At 37.7% G+C, this 23,211-nt stretch overlaps 1 protein-coding gene across 10 annotated transcripts in view; it reads left to right on the top strand.

Annotated features, from left to right (window-relative positions):
- The window catches only part of LOC102697890 (voltage-dependent calcium channel subunit alpha-2/delta-1), a 238,143-nt gene that overhangs the window by 84,772 nt on the left and 130,160 nt on the right, over positions 1 to 23,211 (top strand). For all 10 annotated transcript variants that reach the window (XM_069192581.1, XM_069192580.1, XM_015352221.2 and 7 more), the window contains exon 4: positions 11,417 to 11,476. In XM_069192581.1, the coding sequence (XP_069048682.1) occupies positions 11,417 to 11,476 (60 nt within the window). The remainder of the gene's footprint in view (positions 1 to 11,416; positions 11,477 to 23,211) is intronic.

Raw genomic sequence — 23,211 nt, 5'->3', positions numbered from 1 at the left:
TGTGATCCAGTGATCCAGTGAGCTTGCCCTTGCTTTCAACAATTATCACTCATTCCTCATTTCCCGCTGAAGTAATCGAGCTACTCTACATATTATCATATTAACAACTGGGATAACAAATGTCCGTGCATTTTAAAAAAAAACTAGAAGAAAATTAAAAAATTGCTAACACGGGAGGCACAAAAAATGTTGGTAAATTACATGCAGCATTTGAAGAATCTGGAGGTCGATCTGAAGGTACAGTAACTCATTATAAACGGATGGTATGGGATTAAGGTGCGTCTGCCCCAGAAAGCACCCCTGCTTGCAGTTTTGTTTATATAGATAGATAAGACTTTATTGATCCCGAAGGGAAATTGAGGTGTTACAGCAGCCCAGCCCAAGACATGCAAAAACAGACATCAGAATAGACTAAAAATTAAAATAAGTACAGCAATACAAAATAAAATAGAGTTAGGTGTGTACAAAATATGCTAATAGTCACTGTAAAACAATAAATTATGTATATACCACAGTATAAACAGTATATTAATGCAGTGTCCAAAAAGTACATTAGTGCAACATGCTGTCAATAGATGAGCAGATGAAGTTCAATAGCCTGGACACAATACAGGTTATGACATTAGCCAGTCGCAACAGCAGTCTTTCCTGTGTGTGGTCAGACTCCTGCGCAGCTGGGCTCTATCTGTGTGCCTCCTAAGACTGGCACAGAGGCCCCGTTGTTTCCATCCCACGATTCATTTTAGGATGATGAGTGGCAGTGGACTTGTCTCAGATTACATTTGGCCATAGCTGGGTTGGAGCAGTTATCGGGTTAGAGTGACAGCTGGCTGTTCCACACGGGGTGGCACAACTAGGAAAAGTAATTGGAGACTGTATAAGCAGCTCAGTGTTAGTGCAGTCATGCATATCTTTTAAAAATAGTTTTGCCTACAAAAGAATTTTGTGTAAGGTGTACGTAGAGTGAAATGTAATCAAACAAAGTGAAACTGTGCACGATAAACCCTATTAGATGTAATTTTAATTTGATTTTGTTTTTATCTGATGTGATATCTCTATATGTTGCACTAACTTAGCATTTTTCAGCTGTCGGCAATGGTTATATAATATTTTCTTCTTATTAATAATACATAATTAGGCTGAATTTAAAGAATGAAATCAGCACATCCTGGTAAGACCTAATTTGCATTGAAAACATACCTATCTTTTGCCTTGTGACAGTGCACCTTAATTAGCTTTTTAAAAGCATGTCTGGCCTTTTTTTAAATAAAAAGAAGTAAGTGTCTTCCTTTATGCTATCAGAGCTGACAGGGAAAGTGAGAAAGTCACATAGCTCTGCTTGTTCTTCCGTTGTATAATAGAGGATCCTATCTCTTTGACAGAAAGAGGAAGGGTTTTTAATAACTACCTACTTTTAATGAGGCAAAACACGAGAGGTTGTTATGGCAACACAGAATATTCCTTTAACACATATTAAGCAGACTTTGTTTCTGGGCATAAATTATATTGGACAGTCAAATATAATGACATACTATAGGAGATTTAATATGAATTGTCTTAAGAAATGTATTTTAAATAGTCAAATTGCAACCTGTGGCAATACAAATGGCTGAATCTCTAAAAGAATTGCTGTAATTTAGATTACGTTTACTCAAATAAACGTGTCTATTGTATGTCATTTTATTGATAATTATCTGATACAGCATACAAAGAAGAAAGAAAAATTGAAAAAAAGAAAGGTTCAAACCCTAAACCAGATTTGTTTGTCTCTATTCATGCAGAAAATGGGACTTGATAAATAGCATATTTAGGCATGATACATCATTTAGACTTCTTCTTAAGCTCCACTCTGGCCTTCTACCAAGTGACAACCCCTTTGAGATACCTGGACTCAAAGAAAACAGATTTTGTTTCTTTACATGATCAAATAAATGTATGGTATCCCTGCTCCTTGGGGAGTTGCACTTTTTAAACTGGTGATTGCTGTTTCTATCACAGTGATATTGCAGTCACTTTGTTTGCTCCTTTGGTGTAGATTACAGATCAAAGATCTGCATGAATTTTTAGGTCTCTCTTATGTTTCAGTGATTTTGCAAATGGGAGATTAGTTCAGTCAGTCAGCTTCTAAGTCATTAACTAAGTCCTTTAGGGCATGCATGTTAAGACCACGAAATCAATAATTACATTGTAATATCACAGAGCTTATTGTAAGAAGGTTGAATCTTTTTTGGCTCCTGAAATCCAACAACTACAATGCAACTAATTTAGTTCACTTTTGCCAGCTTTGTAAGGCTACGTTGCATGGACATGTGGTGTCAAAATTACTTGGAATTCCTGATATATCAGTTGTTTCAACTTACACTGCTGTACTCTTGATAACCGTGTAACTTCAGTGCTGGGAATTGTAATTAGAGCTTGTGATTACTCTAACAGACAACCATTAAATTGCAGAAATCTCTGAATATGTAAACTCATTGGGATGGTCAGCAGAGCCTACTAAAAGTTGTACCTACAATTCAGAAATTGAAATTTATTGCCAGAGTTTTATGTATCTAAAATTGTCCATTTCTGACTCTTGAAACCTGTAATAAGATTATATGCACTTTGTCACACAGTCCCAAAGGGATCATTAAACTTACTCCAAATCTTCCACCATGACTGTAGAAAATGCAGTGTAAGACCTTTGTGAACACTACATCAATTAGGTCTAATCAGTTAATTGAAAATCATTAAGCAGCATTCCTGTGCCTTTCCAGTAACAAAATGATTGATTCTCCATATTGAGTGTATTTCACTATTTGAACCGTGTTGTAAAACTTACACTTAGTATTTTGGTCTGCTGTAACAGCTATGGTGTTAGTCTTCAACTTTTTCTTCTTCAGTTCCTCTGTAATTGTTGAAATCCTTTGAAATCTTTGTTCGTACAGGTCAAGGGAAACATTTCTGCTGTTGCATTGTAGAAAAGGATAGGCCTGTTGGTTCTGCTGTAGGCTTGGATCTTTTGCAAGGTTGGAGTTTTTGTGGACAAGCAATGTTTTGCCCAGAGAATTACATTGAGATTTTAAGGATTATAACACACCTTAGGGCTACGGAAGGACCCACAGGAATGGTAAGTGAAGTAAGTTACCATGAAATAACTTACTAAGAAAAATATACACAGATATGTTTAAATACATTCAGGACTATCGGGCAAACCCTGTATTGAATGAATGCTTTTTTGAATATCTTTTGCATTAACCCAGTTGGTCAAAGGTGACACTTGGCTATTCAAGCAAGATGTTTACCCAATCTCCCCAGCCCTGAGTAAGGTGAACCCAGAGACTACAGCACAGGGGGTTCAGTGGGGATGGGGGAAGCTTGCTGAGAAGTGATCAGAGGGAAAAAGGCCTGACTTACACAGTATTTATAGCAATGTAGAAAGACATGATTAGTGTCTTTGTCCCTTTTAAAGCTATAAACAAATAACATATTCCCCTGAATTTCTGACGAGTTGAATTCAGGCTTCTTTTTGCAGCCTTAAAATGCTGCAAATGGCCAGAGGTGTCTTCATCCACTTCTGTTTAACAGATAATCCAAGACATTTGATGTAACATTCAATCAGCTAGTTTAAGAACAAGGGAAATTCAAGTCTTCATTGACAAATGATATGCTTTCACGATAGGAATCTTTTTGCTAAGATAGTCTGGGCAGCTGGAAGCTTTCTTATTTTTAGCGGCTCACAGCGAAGGCCGAAGAGGCACCGCAGACCTGGGGGCATAGGCAGGGAATTGCCTAGAATGGTGTGATGAGACCTTGGAGACCCGAGACCCCAGGTGCAACTCTCAGCAGTCTGCTGTCACCAGCAGCTGCTGTGGGGTCATTCGACTCTCACGTCAACGTCTAAAAATACAGCTGGACCCTGATCATTCACTCCACGTCTAGCTGCTGATGAGACAGAACAGGCAGCGGGTAGACACATATTGTAGTGTTTCACTGAGATGATCAGCCCAGAGAGTCTTTCTTTGAGCTGCATCAGTGGCCTAATCAAGCCAGGCTTTCACCATTGCATTTTGTTAAACACTTAATTTGTTTTTTTTGGTCAGGTTATGTCAGTCCGTACCTGGCTAGCTGTCAGCTGGGTGCTCTGTTTTCTGCCCGGAAGGCAGCACAATCCTGCTCCATTCTGCTTCAATTTAAGTCAAAGGTTTTGTTTGCTTTTCATTTCCAATCAATAAAGCATTAAGGTGTAAAATGTTATGCTGTCTTTCAAATCTTATACTTCCCCTTGAAGTAATCTTCTCCTTGAATAATCCTTAGATGTATGCGGTTATTATTTCTTAATATTTAGTGTGTTTATTTCAAGTACATACTGCATACTGTACTTCTGTTTAGCCTATTTCCTGTTTTGCACCTCCAATGTCATGCTTCAGGTAATTATAATAAGGGTAACTTTATAACATTTGTGTATAGTAATGTAGGGAAAACCGGTTCAGGGACGCCAAATATGTAATCATAGTGGCTCTCTGAAGGCACCAGTTCTGTAGGGTTTGGGCATTTACTGAGACAATTATTAATTGTAGCAGTAAATCACAAAGTTGATTCTTTTGATGGATTCAGATCTCCTGCGGGCACAAAGAAACAGTTGCAGGCTGTTGCTGTCCAATCCGCGCTCTCTGGCTCCGTGCCAGGCTGTGCTGTGCGGCTTGCGACGGTGCGCTGCTGATGCTCACTGACCGGCTAGTTGGTGTTGTTTAACTAGCACAGTTTGTGCACAGGAGAAAAGATGACTGTGGGTCCCAGCAAGTCAGGAAGAGGACCAGTTCGTTTATGATGAAGAGCTAGTTCTGAATAGTGATTCAGCTGTCCACAGTTCCGACCTGTTCACGAGGCCTGCTGCTGGTTACTCTCTGGCAACCTCCACTCTAGACTCTTAGAACAAAGGAAAGTTCTGGCACTCGGACACACTGGCCGTTCCGTGGTTGTCCGGGCTGAGTCTCAGGATGGTCAGGAGGCGCGCTGCGAGAATGTCCTGCCCTTGGGATTCTCCTTTGAATTCCCTTTAGAATTGTTGAATCTGTATCTGAATCTCAATCTGAATCTCCCAGGCTCTCTGCGTTGCCTGTTTTTACCTGGAGGAACTTCAGCTCATTGATTGGCTGAAAGTTCCATGGGCATCAGAGTCCCACGTGGGTTACTCGGCCCTACCAGTCCCTGATTGGTTGATCAAGGTGAGATATGAGTCACTTACTCCTGACACTTAGTAATGCAGTCCAGATGTCCAACTGGCACTCCCTAGACAGATAGGCGCCAATGGATGACCATTGATCATGATAGCCAGGCTTAGCTAAGTGCATCCCCCTTTGGGAGCTGTCCTTATCAAAAGAAAACATCTTGCATGAATGGTTTCTCTGTGGCTGCACCACAGAGATGAACAGAGAAATGGGGCCTCATTTGGGAAGGCTCAGAACACTTAATTCTGCCTTATATTTAAGCCTCACCGCTACAGTATGTATAATTCCTTTATTTTTTCAGATTCAAGAACACTTAAATATAAACAAATTCACTTTATTTAGGTTCACAGCTTACTTAGCATTTTTTGTCTGTTATGTTTTGTAGAATAGGGATTGGTACAGTGCCCTCAAACAGTATTGGGAGAGTGAAGGCTAAATTGCAATCTTCATTATGAAATCCAATAAGCATTTTACTTTCAAAAACATGACTCATACAGTAAGTTCTCTTCCAAGGATATTTTATTAGCAAATTCAGTTCTATCCTTCTGGGTCAAATAAAGATAGTAATAGAGCTGAGCCTCATTATTTTGAAGAAGCAAACATTTTGGCACAAGTGGCTGACAGGTGTCTCTTGTTATTAGGTATTTGTTGTTAGGTAATTAAGCACTTGTAAAAGAGCTATGAACATTCTAACACGGGTCTGCTTGTCTTGCTTTGACTTTAGTTTTTTAGTCCTTAGTGAAAAGTCAAAATGAAAACCAAGGAACTTTCTTTTAAAGAAAACAGGCTATTTTGAAGCTTAAACTTTGAAAGCGTTGTATTCTCCAAAGAACACATCCTCATCTGTGAAGCATGGTGGAGGTATTATTATGGTTCGGGCATGCATGGTCACATCTGTTACTGGCTCACACATTTTTATTGATGATGCAACTAATGATAGCAGTAGAATGATTTCTGAAATATACTGTACAGGAACATGCTTATGGATATTTGCTAAAGCAATTTTCTGAGGAAAATAAAATGCTTCCTTAAGTTTTGGGTAGAGCCTCACCATGCAGCATTGCCATAGCCAACAACAATCATCAGGAGAAAAAAAATGGTAAAGATGAGGCTGGCAAAGTCCATCTCCAGATTTAAATCTAATTGAGCATGCGTTTTGCATTCTGAAAAACACTGAAGTCAGAACTCCCCAAGAAAAGGGAAGAACTCAAAATGATTGTGATGAGCTCGGTGGATCACACTTATTGCTTCATGGGAATATGATACCAAATTCTGACTTCTACATTCTGAAATTTACTTAAAGTGAAAGTGTCCCCTCCCACCACCGTGTGTTGAATCAAGTGCTTAGAAAATGGATGGATGGTTGGACTGGTGGAAGATGTTCCATTACAATTGAAATCAGTGTGTAGAACACAAAATATGTTTTTGTTCCAGTATGATCAAATCTGTAGGGGAATTACTCCCAAAGCAGAAAGTACATTTGTATTGTACTTCATTTATGATACTGCTTTGATGACATGTACAAATTGCTTGACCGTAAAGCAGAAATAATTTTTGACTTTGTTGTCCAAATACTTTTGTAGGGCACTGTCCATGCAATCAAAAACAATGTTTCTTTTTTTGAACCGTGACCAATGCTACGTTTTTATTTAACTCCTGGTGTAGATATAGTAAGTTGATTTCTGTCTGAATGGTCTAATGGGTTGTTGGTTTGCCACTGTTGTTTTGGCTCTGTAGACAAAGCTCTGCGACTGTCACCTTTTTGCTTTGGAAAGTAATAAATAAGAAAACAAATCGAGCCTCATCTTAGGGGGCTGTTTTGTTTGTAAATTGTAAGAAATTTGTAAAGCCAATAACTGCAAATGGAGTTTGTATGAAGGTTTTGGGAGGAACGAGGCAACCAGATTCCCCTTCACCTTTGCTGCTCCTACTTGTCATCCTCTGTGACATCACTTCCAAAAATGCTATAAAAACCACCATAATCCTCTCTCCTCCTCACATTCATTTTCCTTTGCATCTCTCCTCCATCTCTTCTCCACCTCTGCAGCTGCTGCTTGGTTAATTATACTCTGCGGGGGGTCCCAGCCTCCTCGCTCTACTGCCGGGGGGCTTGCCCTCAGCCAAGTAGGTTAAGCCAAATCTCATTCTGCCTAACCTTTTAAATAAACATAATATCATTCATTTTCTGTTTTGCTATCATTGTTCCTCATGAAATAACAAAGAAGTCAAATAAACAATCATTGCATATTAAATGATTACATTTTAGAAACAAAAACATTTGAGTTGTGTTTTATTGTTATTGCTCATTAAACTAAGCTCAGAATGGCTTTAGATGTTTTAATGATATCATAACTTAAATATATTAATTATTTTTAACCACAAATAACCCTCTTCTGCTGTTGTACTTTCATTCAGTTTTCATTTTTCCATTTTGGCAAGTACAACATCAGCCTTGTGTTCTTTTAAGCCAAAAATATATAGTTTAGTTCACACCAAAATATAATTTTCAAATACTGCTTCCACCATCAAAAGATTTGAAGTGCACTGAGGAAGCAAGTGAATTAAATTGTATTAACTGACTGACAGCACTGGTAGTGAAGTCTGTAACACACAATGCTATTGTTACGATTTTAAGTAATCTTTTCTGCTATTTTACTGATGTTTTCATTCAAGGGAATTTATGGTATAATCAAAGCATCCGATGAACTGTAAAATAAACTGTTTTTACTAACGAGCATGTTTTATTTTAAATTTGACCTATTTTCATGACTTTCCTTTTTTTTAAAAAACACGTTTAAACCACATGACCTTAGAGTATCGACAAAGCAGCACAGCTATGATCTTATCTGGTATACAAGTGAAAAATATTAGATACAGTAGTTGCCTTACAGATTTCAACATGAACAGTACAAGCAACAGTACCAGCAAGAGCTGGAAGAAGCTGCGACATTGGCCCAGTTAAACAAAGCTGAGGTGGAATAAAAACCTGTAGACTCACACAAGACCTCCAGGACCAGAATTTTCCTCCCCTGGTTTAAAACTAAACACGACTCTTTGAAACTAGGGCATTGGTAATATTGAGGATCACTGTGAATGTTTGATTATTAAGTACTGTACGGTATGTTTATTTCTTTTCACTCCCCATAAAAAACACATATACACAGACTGCTGTTATTTCTCATCTTGCTTGTATACCTTCAGGGATGTGAGTCTAATAGGGATATATACTGTACAGTGCTGTCTAGAAATATGCGAATATTGGATAACAGATCGCTGACATATAACATTGAACCTGCCACTCCAAGCTGTAGAATAGTTGACAGAAATAAGAGGAGTCTGTACTATAAAACAGGTATGACAATCAGGGAGGTGATCTTTTCACTATCAGATCAACCTTTCCCTACTGGCTTTCAAGCTGTCCTTTCCAAAAGAATAACAGTGAATGTTGTCTTAACATTTACATTTGAATAGAAGGTGAATCCATGGGTCCAGTGACACCCACTTTTTCTTAACAAAAGAATAAAGCTCACCTACTGTACATGTATGCAAAAAATGATTAAGCAAATTGCAAGAAATGGGAATGGAATGGTGATGTACAGTACATTTATAACACAAAATTAGATTATTACCCAACATGCTAGATAGTATGGCAGAACTCTGTTCAAATAAATGAATACATGATTTATGAAAGGGTGGCACAGTGGAGCAGTGGTTAAGTGGCTTTGGCCCTGGGTTCAGTTCTTGGGGTTCTATGGGGGTGGAGAGGTGGCACTGTGGCTAAGGATCTGCACCTGTGGCTGGAAGGTTGCCGGTTCATAATCCTCCAGCTCCCATCCCCCATAACAAAAAGAGCAAGAATTAAAAATTAGAACATCCTAAAACTCCTTACTCACGTTTTCAACCCCAAAACGACAAAAGAAGGGAAAAAAAAACCAATGTAATAATAATAATAATAATTGCTTACACTTATATAGGGCTTTTTCTGGACACTCCACTCAAAGCGCTTTACAGGTGATGGGGACTCCCCTCCACCACCACCAGTGTGCAGCCCCACCTGGATGATGCGACAGCAGCCATAGTGCGCCAGAACACTCCCCACACACCAGCTCTCAGTGGGGAGGAGAGCAGAGAGTAATGAAGCCAATTCATAGAGGGGGATTATTAGGAGGCCATGATTGGTAAGGGCCAATTGGAAATTTGGCCAGGACACCGGGGTTACACCCCTACTCTTTTCGAGAAGCGCCCTGGGATTTTTAATGACCACAGAGAGTCAGGACCTCGGTTTTACATCTCATCCGAAGGACGGCGCCTGTTTACAGTATAGTGTCCCCATCACTATACTGGGGTATTAGGACCCATATGGACCACAGGGTGAGTGCCCCCTGCTGGCCCCACTAACACCTCTTCCAGCAGCAACCTTAGTTTTTCCCAGGAGGTCTCCCATCCAGGTACTGACCAGGCTCACACCTGCTGAGCTTCAGTGGGTTGCCAGTTGTGAGTTGCAGGGTGATATGGCTGCTGCAATGTACTTGACCTTAGGGGGCGGAGCGGTGGCTCTGTGGCTAAGGATCTGCGCCTGTGGCTGGAAGGTTGCCGGTTCAAATCTCAGTGGCCGGCAGAGGAAGGCCCTTAATCCCAGCTGCTCCAAGGGCGCCATATAAATGGCAGACCCTGCGCTCTGACCCCAAGCTTCTCTCTCCCTGTCTGTGTCTGTGTGTCTCATGGAGAGCAAGCTGGGGTATGTGAAAAGACAAATTCCTAATGCGAGAAATTGTGTATGGCTAATAGTGATCTTATCTTATCTATCCCTGTTGTCTGCGTGGAGTCTGTATGTACTCCCAGTGTTGACATGAGTTTCCTCCAGGTGCTCTGGTTTCCTGCCACAGTCCAAAGACATACTGGGGATTGATTTACTTCTAGGAAAATTGCCCCCGGTCTGAGAGTGTGTGTGTCCGTGTCAGCGTGAGCCTTGTGATGGACTGGTGTCCTGTTGAGGTTATACCTTGCCTTGCGCGTATTGCTTGCTGGGATAGGTTCTGGCTCCCAAGATCCTGTATTGCAGAAAGTGGTTAGAAATTGGATGGGTGTTTTCTGAAGTTTTTAACCAATACATTCTCAGCATTTCTATTATTTGAGCCTTTGAAATAATTATTTCAGAAGTGTCTTGCTGAGTGCTTCAGATCAACAGACGGTTTTATTTTGCTCATGTGTTGTAAGTAGCTCATTTCCAGGGAGGACTTGAAAAACCAGACCTTGTATTTCCTAAGGGAAATTTATATAATAGACATTTTCTTAATCAGGAGAGATTAAAAGAAAGATATTTTCGATTACATGCCTATTATCAAAGTCATTTATGCAAATCTTTTGGGAAACCTACAAAAATTAATATCTGAGTTGAATACATTTTCAATGCCACATCGCACTGCTCTGCCCTAATTTTACTCTCAGTAGGATTAGTTTGAGACGACACATTCTAAAAGTGTAGTACCTCTTACATAGCCATATTGCAAATTAAAGACAAATAGATCTACTTAATCAAGGTAATAAGATGTACAGTAGACGTAATTTACAAAACTATAAAAAGCTTATAGTTTTTTATGTTAGAAAGAATGTTTTTTTCTTGTTCTGTTAAAACAGAAATTAATTTTAACAGTGGATGGGTTTGGGTTCTGGATTGTAATTCAGTTTATATCCCAAATCACAATGCTCAACATTTGGGGATCCAGAAAGAATATAAAGTAAAACAGAACGTATTTTGCTGAAGGCAGTATAGTGATAGATATACTGTATTGGCAGATGAAACAGATTTTAATTTTCTATAATTGTTACTATAAAGATTAGGTGTATTGTTGGCAAATACATTCTGGTGATTCACCTGATTCCAGTCAACACTAAGTTTTCTTAAAAAATAATATGAACAGATTGATTTATTTTACACGTAATTGGTGATTTGTCTTTACTTCATTGACAGTATCTGTAATAGGTGTGTGCAGCGGAGTATTTGTATTTAGAGAAGCTAGATTTTTTTAGCTGTGCTGTGATTTTACCTTCTGTATTGTTAGATAGTTTTGTTATCCTCAACTTGAAAGTATAGAATTTTAATTATCTGAGGCACTGGCCAAATATTTTCTTGAGTTGAAAGGCTGATATCTAAACTCTGATTATAAAATACAAAATAATTGATACATTATATTTTTCTTTTTCAGACCCTAGCAACATCAGCAGAAAATTTCCAAATGGAACATGGGTGGAAACATGAGTTTGCGGTAAGTGATGTAAATTATTAAGTCTTCTGTGTATAAATCTGCAATTGTATTTCTAGCCTTCAAAATAGACTTCGTATCAGGCACTCCTGTTGTCACTTTGTCAAATGGATTTAATTGGTAATTGTTGGTAATTACACAGCTTAAGCAATATACAATATATTACCAATAGAGGAAATGTTTTGGTGAATGTACGTACATGAGTACCACATTACTTTATGTTGGTGGTCAGCATTTCAGTGTTGTGCTGTTGTTATGAAAGAGGTCACCTAATGTCTTTAGATATATACTAGAATGACCGAATATATCCTGGGATACTTTCTTTTGTCATTCATCAAATTTAATCTCATAAACTGCAATAATACATTGAACACAGCAATGAAAGTGCATGCATTAGTCATTCTGTGTTAGTCATTAGAGTTGCTATAAGCAAGTAGGATGATCTGTACATCGCCTATGTCCTTCAGGGTGGTTAATATATTTTTTTAATTAATTTTGCTGCTAATGGCTTTCCGAATGTTTGCACCCTATATCATTATGTGAGGCACATCTGATTATTTATAAAGGATAGAATTGGGTTAACATCATTCAAACTGCAAAATAAGAGCTGATTTATTTTCATGGACTGGCTTTCAAAATTATGGCTACACAAATAAATTTGATTGAAATCCTGCTAATTTAGATGAATTGAACATAAATTTACTTATGTAAAAGCTTATTGTGGCATGTCACTATTATGTTTTATATCTCTACTGGCTCAAATAGAAGGCTATAAGTACCTACCAGGGCTCAGACAGGAGATTCATGTCTATCTGCTCTGACAATCTGGCAAGGCCAGCAGCTGAAAGCTCAGTAATCAGCTTTTGGTTCTTATAAAGGGAGAGACTGAAAGACATTAGAGACAAACTGTTTGGTAAATGAGTTACCCATGGCTGGAAAGAATGCAATAAAATATGATAATCAGATCCATAATTGACTTTCACAAGGCAAAGCCTCCTTGGAGGAAAACGTAAAGTAAATTAATGTTTTTCAACATAAAGTGAAAACTACAAGCAACTGATACAGAACAATATCAATACAAATGAAAATATGGGAGACATTTTCCAAGACAGAGAGAGGAAAACAACTAAAACAAAAAAAAGGTTATACAGTATGCAGTACAGCATTTACAGTATGTCTTAACATTTTAGTGTGTATGTGGAACAGTATGTTGCAGTTCAAAAATGTTGCTTAAATTAGTACATTGCCAAAGATACTAGGTCATTAAATCATAACGAATGGAGATGACATTATTTGAACTCCTGAGTTCCGAGATAAAGCAGTTCAGAAGGCATGGGAGCAGAAAAGCAGATGATTGTAAGAATGTTGCGAGATGCCCACAGCAAAACAATGAAGTTTTCAGTTTGGGGATTTTTTTTTACAGTGCACAAACAGGACATATGACAAAACATATGATGATTCAGTGCATATGGAATAATGTCATTCTGTTCTTCAACGACTTGCAGTATCATTGAGAAAGCCGCTCATCTGTGAAGAGTTTGTTTTTCAACACGGCGATGATCCCAAATACAGTCTAACACTTTTTAACATGTTAAAATGTATGTGCAGATCTAAACCACATTGAAATTAGATGGTAAAGTAGTACAAGTTTGCTGTGATAGATGATAAGGACCAACTGACCAAAATTTAGACAGTACACTTGTAAAAGTACAGTATCAGACATACTGGAATTGCTCTGCAAAGAGCAATTGTTGGATGAGGAGTTCACACAGTTTTGATAACCAAAAATCAGACAGAAGTTTCAAACTGTAAGAAATGGTACTCTATACTAGCATATAGCCACAGAGTGCAATGTAATAAGAAGTGCAGTTAGCTTAAATGCAGGACTGTTGTAAAGATATTCTGTTTGAAGAGTGTTAAAGAAGCAAAGCAAACACTGCAGTGCCCATTGTAAAAATGCAAAAGAACACAAAAATAGGTCCAGTAAACTAAAAAGAGTCAAACAGGAAAACCGACACATTTTAATTCTAGTCAGGTCATTTGTCACGATGACCTGACTAGACTAAGGAAGTCCCTCCTCCTTAAGTGCGCTCCGGCTCTTTCTTGTTTGCCTCATTCCCCATGCCTGTCCCCTGTTCCCAGTCCTCCTTAAAAGCCAGGCGCTGACGTTAATCCGGGCTCTGCATCTGATCTCCGTATCGTGCAAGTCCAGGACCTGGAAGCACCTGGTCCTGTTAAGGTTTTATTCTCTGTTCCTGTTCACCTTCCGCCGGTTCCGACCCGGTTCCTGTTTTTAATCCCTTGTTGGATGGATCACCTGGCCATGGACTTGATTTCTCCTTTGGACTCATCAATGGATTGTTTGCCTCGGACTCACCCCCCTGGACACCTGCACACTTTGGACACGCCCCCCCCGTATTCATTCCTGATTCCTGCATGACTTTTTCCTGGTGTTTCCTCAATCCATCCTGGATTGTGTCGTCCGCATAGGGTCTGGAAAGAACTGTTCGTTACACATTTGGTATTGTAGCATAACATAACAGAAAGTTATCTAGCTATCCTTAAATCCACTGGATAGCAAAATGTATATAGCCATTTGTACTACATCATGTCTGCTTGTCTTATCAATCAAACAGGAGATAAATGAAGAAAATGTAATTGAATAATAATAATAATTGCTTACACTTATATAGCGCTTTTCTGGACACTCCACTCAAAGCGCTTTACAGGTAATGGGGACTCCCCTCCACCACCACCAATGTGCAGCATCCACCTGGATGATGCGACGGTAGCCATAGTGCGCCAGAACGCTCACCACACATCAGCTATCAGTGGGGAGGAGAGCAGAGTAATGTAGCCAACTTATAGAGGGGGATTATTAGGAGGCCATCATTGGTAAGGGCCAATTGGAAATTTGGCCAGGTTACACCCCTACTCTTTTCGAGAAGCGCCCTGGGATTTTTAATGACCACAGAGAGTCAGGACCTTGGTTTTACATCTCATCCGAAGGACGGCGCCTGTTTACAGTATAGTGTCCCCGTCACTATACTGGGGCATTAGGACCCACATGGACCGCAGGGTGAGCGCCCCCTGCTGGCCCCACTAACACCTCTTCCAGCAGCAACCTTAGTTTTTCCCAGGAGTCTCTCCTCCAGGTACTGACCAGGCTCACACCTGCTGAGCTTCAGGGGGCTGCCAGTTGTGAGTTGCAGGGTGATATGGCTGCTGGCCTGCAACTTAATCTCAAGGTCCCTGGAACTTAATCTCAAGGTATTGTGAGATGATCCCTCAAAAAGGGACTTTAACTTTAGTAGAATTTGGTTTAGAAGTTTATACCATATACAAATGTACAGTTTAAAAATGTAAACAGGAAATGGGGTCTGACTTCACCAAAGGCCGTAGAGGAATTGTGCTGTCTACTGAAATCCAAGTACATATAAAATGATGTATGCATCATCGAATAGATGAAGAAAAAATAACTCTGACAGGTTTATAGCTATACATACTCATCACCTTGATTATACTATTTAATGTGAATTTGCTTCAGACCTCTGATAATCTGGTTTTAAATTTGAGTAAAACATAACCAATTGTAGAGACCTATTATAGAAACCAATTATTACAGTGTTAATGTAACAAATTGTACAGTAGGTGTTGCTTTTTACTCTTTACTTGTAAAATATGTATTTAAAAACACAGATTGGATTGGATTGCATTGCATTCGCAAGTAAAGTCTCATATCCCAGGAGCATACAAACATATTCATACAGTATATATTTATTTTAAATGTAATGTTTATTCATACTGTTTGTAGGTTTTTCTGTGTGTAAAACATAGATGCTTGGATGCAAAACCAATTCCTGAGAAATTAGAGAATAAAGTACGATTGTATTGTATTAGATAACATTAAACATGTCATCACAGCTGAGATGACAGCTCACACTCAGCTGGCAACAACCAGCAAACTGAGCAACTCAAACTACCCACCCCCAAACAAAATAACCATGAAAATAGCGCATGTGTAATTTAATGCCTTTAAAAGAAATGAGAGATCTCAACAAAAATGATAGAATTGAGCAACAAGCTGAACATCCACTCTGACTCATGTCCTCATTCGCAGTCAACAAATGCGCGTACACTAAAACGAAAACAATCTTAAAATGTAAATTAAAGGTGAAAAGGCGGTAAAGTGAAAGTGGAATCTGTGAATTATGGGAAAGGTCCGGTTCTTGTCCTCGGCTGCAAAAAGACAGGGCCCAACCCACAGTCTGAAGTGCTTCGCTGTGATATTGTGCCTGCATATTTAGATCACGCCAGTTTTAATGTCTCTTCAGTATCTGAAGTACCTTGTTACACCTCTGATATTTGAAAATATCAGTGGCAGTCACAAGTGTTCTTTACATGGCTGCTGGAAGACACTCAGCATTATGAATATTGACTATTCTGACAAAAAATGGTGAGACATTAGTGACTATGCAATCCTAATGGGTGACTGTTCCTTTTCCTCTATAGCAGGATTTGAAGATGTTAAAAATACAGAACTGCTTTAAATGATCTAACCTCCATGTTCAGAACCTCAATTAAATTAAGCATAAATGTAATAGGATTCCTATAATTTAATTTGGTCCCTCTTCCTCTGTCTTGTTCTTGTTATGGAAAATGGCTTTCTGAAATTAGTTTTACCCTCTGATCTTTAATAAACCAGTTTTATATTGAGTGGCTTGTCACTGTAATGGATTCTTAAAATCCCAGAATAAAAGACTTAGCTGAAGTTTTTTGAGCTCAGAGGAAAGACAACACTTTCAGACCTTGATTGTGATTTTTAGTTCTAATAGTGGAGTAAATCGTTCTGTGAATAAGTTTAGGTTTATTTATCTAAACTTTCTGTTCTACCTTTAGCTGTAACTGCTTGATAAGACAAAGAATGATTATATTTACAGAGAACAGTCACGTGCTCTGAACTTATTAGGGGATAACTGCACATAGTACTGTATGTCTGACTAAATGATTAATTGTAATTTTCAGATCCTTTAAACCTTCAATACCAGCCAATTCCAGAATCCACTTTGAGGTTATATAGCTGCTGTGCCTTAATATAATAAAGATATGCCCTAATTTAAATACACTAGAGTCATAATACATCTCCTTCATTAACACTTTCTTTTTTCCCTGGACCTGCAGCCCTGTATTGGACAAGACACTTATTAAAAATGGATTAATAATACCAGGTCTAGGAAATTATTTGTTCAATAAATTGTATGGAAGGATCAAATAGAGGAAATACAGAGGTAACCAGTCCAGGACAGACCACCATGTGGAACGAATTCAGCAACACATACTGTAGGGTTGTGTATTGATGTAACAGGGAACACAGCTGCATGTCTCTTCAGTATAAAGAGATTGCATCAGACTATATAATTGTAACTGACTTTATATTCCCTGTAGTGAATGTCAGATAAATCTTCTGTGCTGCGCATTATATCTACCCACATTAAAATCACTGCTTGTGCTAAGGAGATTCTTTGGATTTGTATTTACTTTTTGCTCCTATACTGTATGTGTTTGATGTACTGTATGCTGTATGATATACATTTTTGGGGAAACTTACCCAGTGGCTTTCAGATAATTGACCTCTTTTCTTGCACTAACTTCAAATCTAAAATAATAAAAAAATACATGCTGTTCAGTTAAGGTTTTAATGAGTTTTCTACTTTAAATGTCTTAATTTATGCAGCGTCACATAATTTATGATTGGTGTCCAGGGCCTGAAATAAAACTGTGAGAGAAAAATGAGTAGTGTGTGGAAAATTAATTTGTCCAGTTTATCAGGCATGTTACTTACCATTTAATTTGATGTGGCTTGATTGCATTGTGACGGTTGGTTAGTTAAGGTAATTTTCTTTCTAGCTGGGTCACTAATATTAATGTTTTTTACTTGTGCAGTGACATAAACACATATTGTTGATATTCGCTTAAAGCAATTAAGCCAGGAAAAATAATAAATTTGACATTTAGAGCCTGTGTTTCGGAACCTTTTCTGCTACTTTACCCTTAATTGTCAAGTGAAGGAAGATTGTATATGTTATCTCAAATGTAATTAAGTTCACTGGTTTTCCAACATTAATCAAACCAGTAAACTAGTTATTTGGACTTAAGCAGAAAAAGCCTTGCTGTATCCTGTGCAAATTGCCTCTTAGTTAAAAACAAAACTAATAAAGATTGGTTTTCTTCCCGTGTTAGTGATAAAATTGCGTTGCCTCTGTTTACACTGAGTCACATCATATTTGTGTATATTCTTGATTCAGCAAGACTGAAGCTAGTTAAAACAGAGATTAGTTATTGTCTTAAAATCGTCTTTGGAAAACAGCCCAAAGTCCATTGGAATGGCTTTTTCAATGCCATTGAGGTTTTTCAATACCCGTTTTAACATCCCTTGACTTAAATAGCACTTTAAACTAAATATTGTAACATTATGTTAATGTTTTTAATTGGTAATATCTTCAAAATCAACATTTTCAATTTTTTATAGTATGTAAATTATAGTTTTTGCCTGTAATATAGCACTTTTCATTTTTCCACATTAAATGTCTCATCAGCTGATTTATTAAAAATGTAACACTGCTTTTTAGACTTATTTACTTTCTCTTGGCATAAATCTGTTCTGTCCTTCAACCAGAATATCTTTTATCTCTTCTGCATGCATTATCTATTGATTACTTTTCCATCCCATTCTACTTCTCTTATGCCCGGTCTCATTCTTTCATTTATTCTCTTTTCTAACCCGCCTTTCTGAAATTGTACGCCATTGATTTACATTCTATCTGAACAATTTCAAGATGTGCTTCAGAGCATACCATATTACAATATTAATGAGTCTTTTACCTCTGTTTTCCTCGTTTCATTACTCATCGATTTTTTTTAAGCTCTCAAACAGGCAGTCCCCTTAGAAGTACTCTGATGGACTGAATAAACAAGTGGCTATTAGCTGTGAGATCCGCTGCTGACATTGTTATTGGTTATTCTCAATCTGTGTGAGGAAAGTTGAAGTCTCCCATGACAATTTATTCTTTAACACATTTCATTATACATTGTTGGATTATACTTAATATATTAATTTTATGGTCTGTAGCATATTCCTACTACTACGCCTTTAAATGTTTTTTAAGTGTGATTGATATACAGTAGATTCTGAGATCTGTGATTCCTCCAGGTTAAGGGCCTATCCCTGAATACTCTACATGCATAGCATTATGCCCCGCTCCCACATTTCCTGATTCTCTAGAATGCTGTGTACCCTCTCATGTTGGATTTGTTATATTCAATTTCCATTAGTCATGTTTCTGTGATTCCAGGCGCATCATATTCTGATAATATGGTAACTTTTACAGTATGTACTGTATATGTACAGTATGTTCTCTCAGTGATCAAATTGGTTTCTTCCGGGTGCTCCAGTTTTCTCCCACAGTCCAAAGACATACTGGTATCTGAACTGGCTCCTGGGAAAAGTGGCACTGGCATAGGTGTGCGTGTGTATGCTTGTGTCTGCATGCGCCCTGCGATGGACGTTGCTTGCCAGGATAGACTCTGGCTCCTCCATCACTCTTGAGTGGGATGAAGCAGAAAGAAAATGGATGGAGTGATCATGTTTCTAATTTTCCCCACTATTAGGTAGAACCACCTTTTATTTGGATTCTTTTTTATTTGTTTGTTTGTTTGTTCTTCCTGCCCATCTCTTCTTTGAGTTCTCCGTCTTTGCATTCTAGTTGATATGTTTGGGAACACTCTCTGTGGATCTTTTTGATTACTGGTGATTAAATTGAGATAACTGGTGTCCCCCTAATACAGATATAATTCATCCTGTCTTCTACAGTAGAAAGGTTTTGCAATGGTTGAGAAGGCTGACCCCTTGATGTCCTCAGCCATGTGTTGTTGATGGATTTAATGTTTTCAGATGTTCAACTTTGTGTAGCGCTGGAGAGATCTCTGATAATACCACCAATTAGCCCCTTTCCAGTTTGTTTCCAAGGTGTTTGAATTTGTTGCATGTGAAAAGTGTGCTGTTTACGAGAAGTGTCATATAGACAACACTGACAGCAACAATTGGGTGGTCACCTGCCTTTATTGGAGACTGTGGATGATGTCAGCTATTTTAGCTCCAGGGAGGTAGCATATTGCTTTTGTCTCAGGGTCCTTGATGCATATTTCATGTGCTGTGTTCCTAAGAGTAGCCGGCAATTATGACCACATCTTTTCTTGCATTTTTGGTTTGTCTAATTTCTGGGGATTTGTTTGCTAATATTATGTTGAGTCATTAGGATTGGCAGCCTTATTACAGTAGGGTCTCGACATTTGCAAGGGTTCGATGCAGAGAACCATCACGAATAGCCCAATTCTCATATACCCTTCACCCCTGTACAATATATAGTATTTACCCTGTATGTTAAGACATAAGTAACCCTTGCTTATATGAAACCTAAAGTTTGTCTTCAGTACATTCACTTTTTCAAACAGGAACTGGATTTTGTGGCAGTTTTCACAGATGTAGTCTGGCTGTTGGGGTTCATCCAAGATGCTGGCATGCATAAAACATTTGCCTTTGTTCAAATGGTGAGAAAAAAGAAGCTGCACCAAAATCGTGTGATTTCAGACAAAACTGCGAAGTATATTCTTTATACTTAATACTTTTATTCAAATTTGTAAGTCTGTAACTGTTTCTAGCATAGCCTTTCATGAGATATTTTAAAAAATGGCATTACCTGGACCCACTTAACATTAACAAATATTTTTTATTTTAAATTTCATTTAAAATTTACACTTTTAAAACTTTCTTAAATTTCAGTAAAATGTTAAGTTACTGTACAAGGGTGTGTTGCAGTGGTATTAGACTTTATTATTTCAAACTATACTGTATATGCAGAAAGGTAGTGCAAATATATTCTTAATTTGCAACACAGTAATATCAACTTGACTTACTTAAAGTAACTTGTTCCACAGTTTAGCTCACTGCTCCAGCTATTGAAGCAATATGGAAGTACATGTACAGTAAATGACAATGTCATACAGTACATTCCTCCCGAATGTGCACACTGTAAATCTAAAATGCAGATATTTGATATGGGTATCAGTTTCCACACTGATACAGTAAACTTGTGGGACAGCACCTAGCCTATTGAACACCATTCCTGGAGCACTTTGATTAGTGATGCAGTGTGTCTTGGGGGCATATGACTTTCTAATGGCACAGAACAGACATGAGCCAGAATCTGTGGACTGAGGCCTAACACCTATTCTTAACTGTTTGTGGAGTCTTTAAAACCTTTCATAATAAGGTACTGTCTCATTTAAATTGGAATGTTTAAAAATTGAGAAAAAAAAATTAGATTGCTTGAAATATATATCCGGATTACAACAGGTACAATAGGTATAATGTGTAAGTTAGAATTACTTATACAAATTTTATAATTTTATAATGGAGTCTGCTGACTCAGCTCCCAAGTTTGAGAAATTACCCACCTACATGTTGTCAGTTATGATACGCTGAACTTTTTAATTTCTGCTTTAGCAGATTTTTTTTATGTAATCATGCATGCAAAATTTAATTAATTTTCAAAATAACTTTTTGTAGAGTCCCGGCTCAGTGTACTGTAAAATTTAAAGTAAAAACTAAATTAATAGAAGCCAGAGACCCACTTAGTCCCACCTCACAACAGGTCAAAAAAAATTGTCAAGATCCGGTACATATTTAAAGTTTTAAATAAATTGAATCAAACTGATTCCGCAGTAAGAATTAGCATCAACATTAACAAAAATTTCTACAAATCAATTATAAAAGAGGCCAGAAACCATTTTGGCCTTTTAAATATTACATGCATTTTCAGTGTTTTTCAGTTATTTTGATAATTGTTTTGTAATTGATACTGCATTTCAGTTTAAATGTTTTTCCTCAGTCTGATCTCCATAGTTATCACATTTTACGGCAATTTCTTCTTTTGGCCTTTTTCTTTAATGTTGCATATTATCTGAGAAGAAACCTTCAATTATACTAAGATGGAAATCTCTTATTGAAGTTGATACGTGCCATTGAGTGGTGTATATCTTTTATGTAAACAAATCTGCCTTTTGGCTTTCTTCATTCTGCAGTGTTCATCACTTATCAAAATATTATATAAGGCATACTAATAATAGATATGTATTAATGATGTTATTTATAATATGTATAAATAACATTATTTACATCAAATATTTATATAGTCATTATGTATGATAAATAATATATATATAATTTAAATGTTTTTTATACAGTATTTATTCTCATAATCCTTCATACTGTTCATTAACAACAAATGTTCAGGAACTACCAAACTAGCTAAATGGGTGAAATGCCCTCTTGTTTGTAACATTACTTACTGTATCATATGCAAATACTGAGTTTAAATTATTGTGATTGTTTATTATGCCCCCTGTTACCCAACTGATGTAAACTGGCTGAATTCTGTCATCCTAAACTACAGTACATTGATTGCTGCAGTGTAGACTGCTTATCTTTACACTAAATCCACTCCAGAGGCCTAATTGGCCCTGTTTTAAATATGTCCACATCAGAAGATTGTTGGGCGCAGTAATTTTAAAACTGAGGCTGTCCCATTTATTTTATGTGCTGTGATTTCTCACTCCATTGTACCAGCAGGCCATTTCTTGGTCATTTCATTCCTGTCTCTGAAGATTTAAAGTAGTTTTCTCAGCCTTAACACAAAATGTTACACCAATATGTAAGATTTACAATGCCAGGGCCTGAAGGGAACAGCTACATAATACGCGAGGGAGATTTTGTGAATAAAATCAGAGTTCGTGTCACCCATGGTACTGTACCTTTCACATGTAGAAGAAATTCTGCCATCATTCATGGAAGAGGAGATGATGGCAATAACATCTCTCCTCTCACAAATTAACGATTAAAATGTTGTTTCCACTCAATGTAATTTTAACTACAGTATATATACTGTAGAATACTGCCTGCCATACAAAGGCATGGTTCTTTTTTTGTTATTTTTGTGGATTTAACCCTGTTGTCATTTGGTGTAGTGATACCAACCCCTGTTATAATGTGAGATATGTGGCACATCTAGAATTTCCTGTGTTTCTAAAAATAACCACTGCAGTAATAAACACTGGTATAGATGACATAATTTTAATAGACTGAATTACCGAGCAATTACTCATGTAGCTTTTTTTTAACTAAGACCCAGGTGCACATGCATTTGTAGCACTGCAATAATAATGTAGTGCTTGAAGTGCATAGCAGGTGGCAGTAACCAGCGAACCATCACAATGTCTCTCGGGCTGCCATATGTCATGACTGAGGTGTCCCTTGTTAGTGCCTGCTCGATGGTTAACATGACAGTGGATTCGCTGTGCAACAAGCTCAGCTGGTTAAAACATTCGCTTTCATTAAAAACGCAACAAGACGTCGCCTGTAGCGTCCCCAGGGGATGTGGTCGTCAACAGCCCCAGTGCATAATCTGCTAGACTTCAAAGGCAAAGTAAGGTGATTGGCACCCACTGTTTTTTTTTTGCTTAAGCTTTCATACAAACCTTCAGCACTTTTTACTATTTGAAATGAGGGGCTTGAATTTCATGTATGAAAAAAATGTTTTTGGAAGGATAAAAATTAATTTGCAGAAAGTCCTAATAATCGAAGGGTTCAGTTTCTCGAAAGAAATCGTGAAGGAATCGAAAGT

Source organism: Lepisosteus oculatus, chromosome 7 (assembly GCF_040954835.1).
Source record: "Lepisosteus oculatus isolate fLepOcu1 chromosome 7, fLepOcu1.hap2, whole genome shotgun sequence".
NCBI classification, from domain to species: Eukaryota; Metazoa; Chordata; class Actinopteri; order Semionotiformes; family Lepisosteidae; genus Lepisosteus; species Lepisosteus oculatus.
This window is presented reverse-complemented; position numbering and strand designations above follow the sequence as displayed.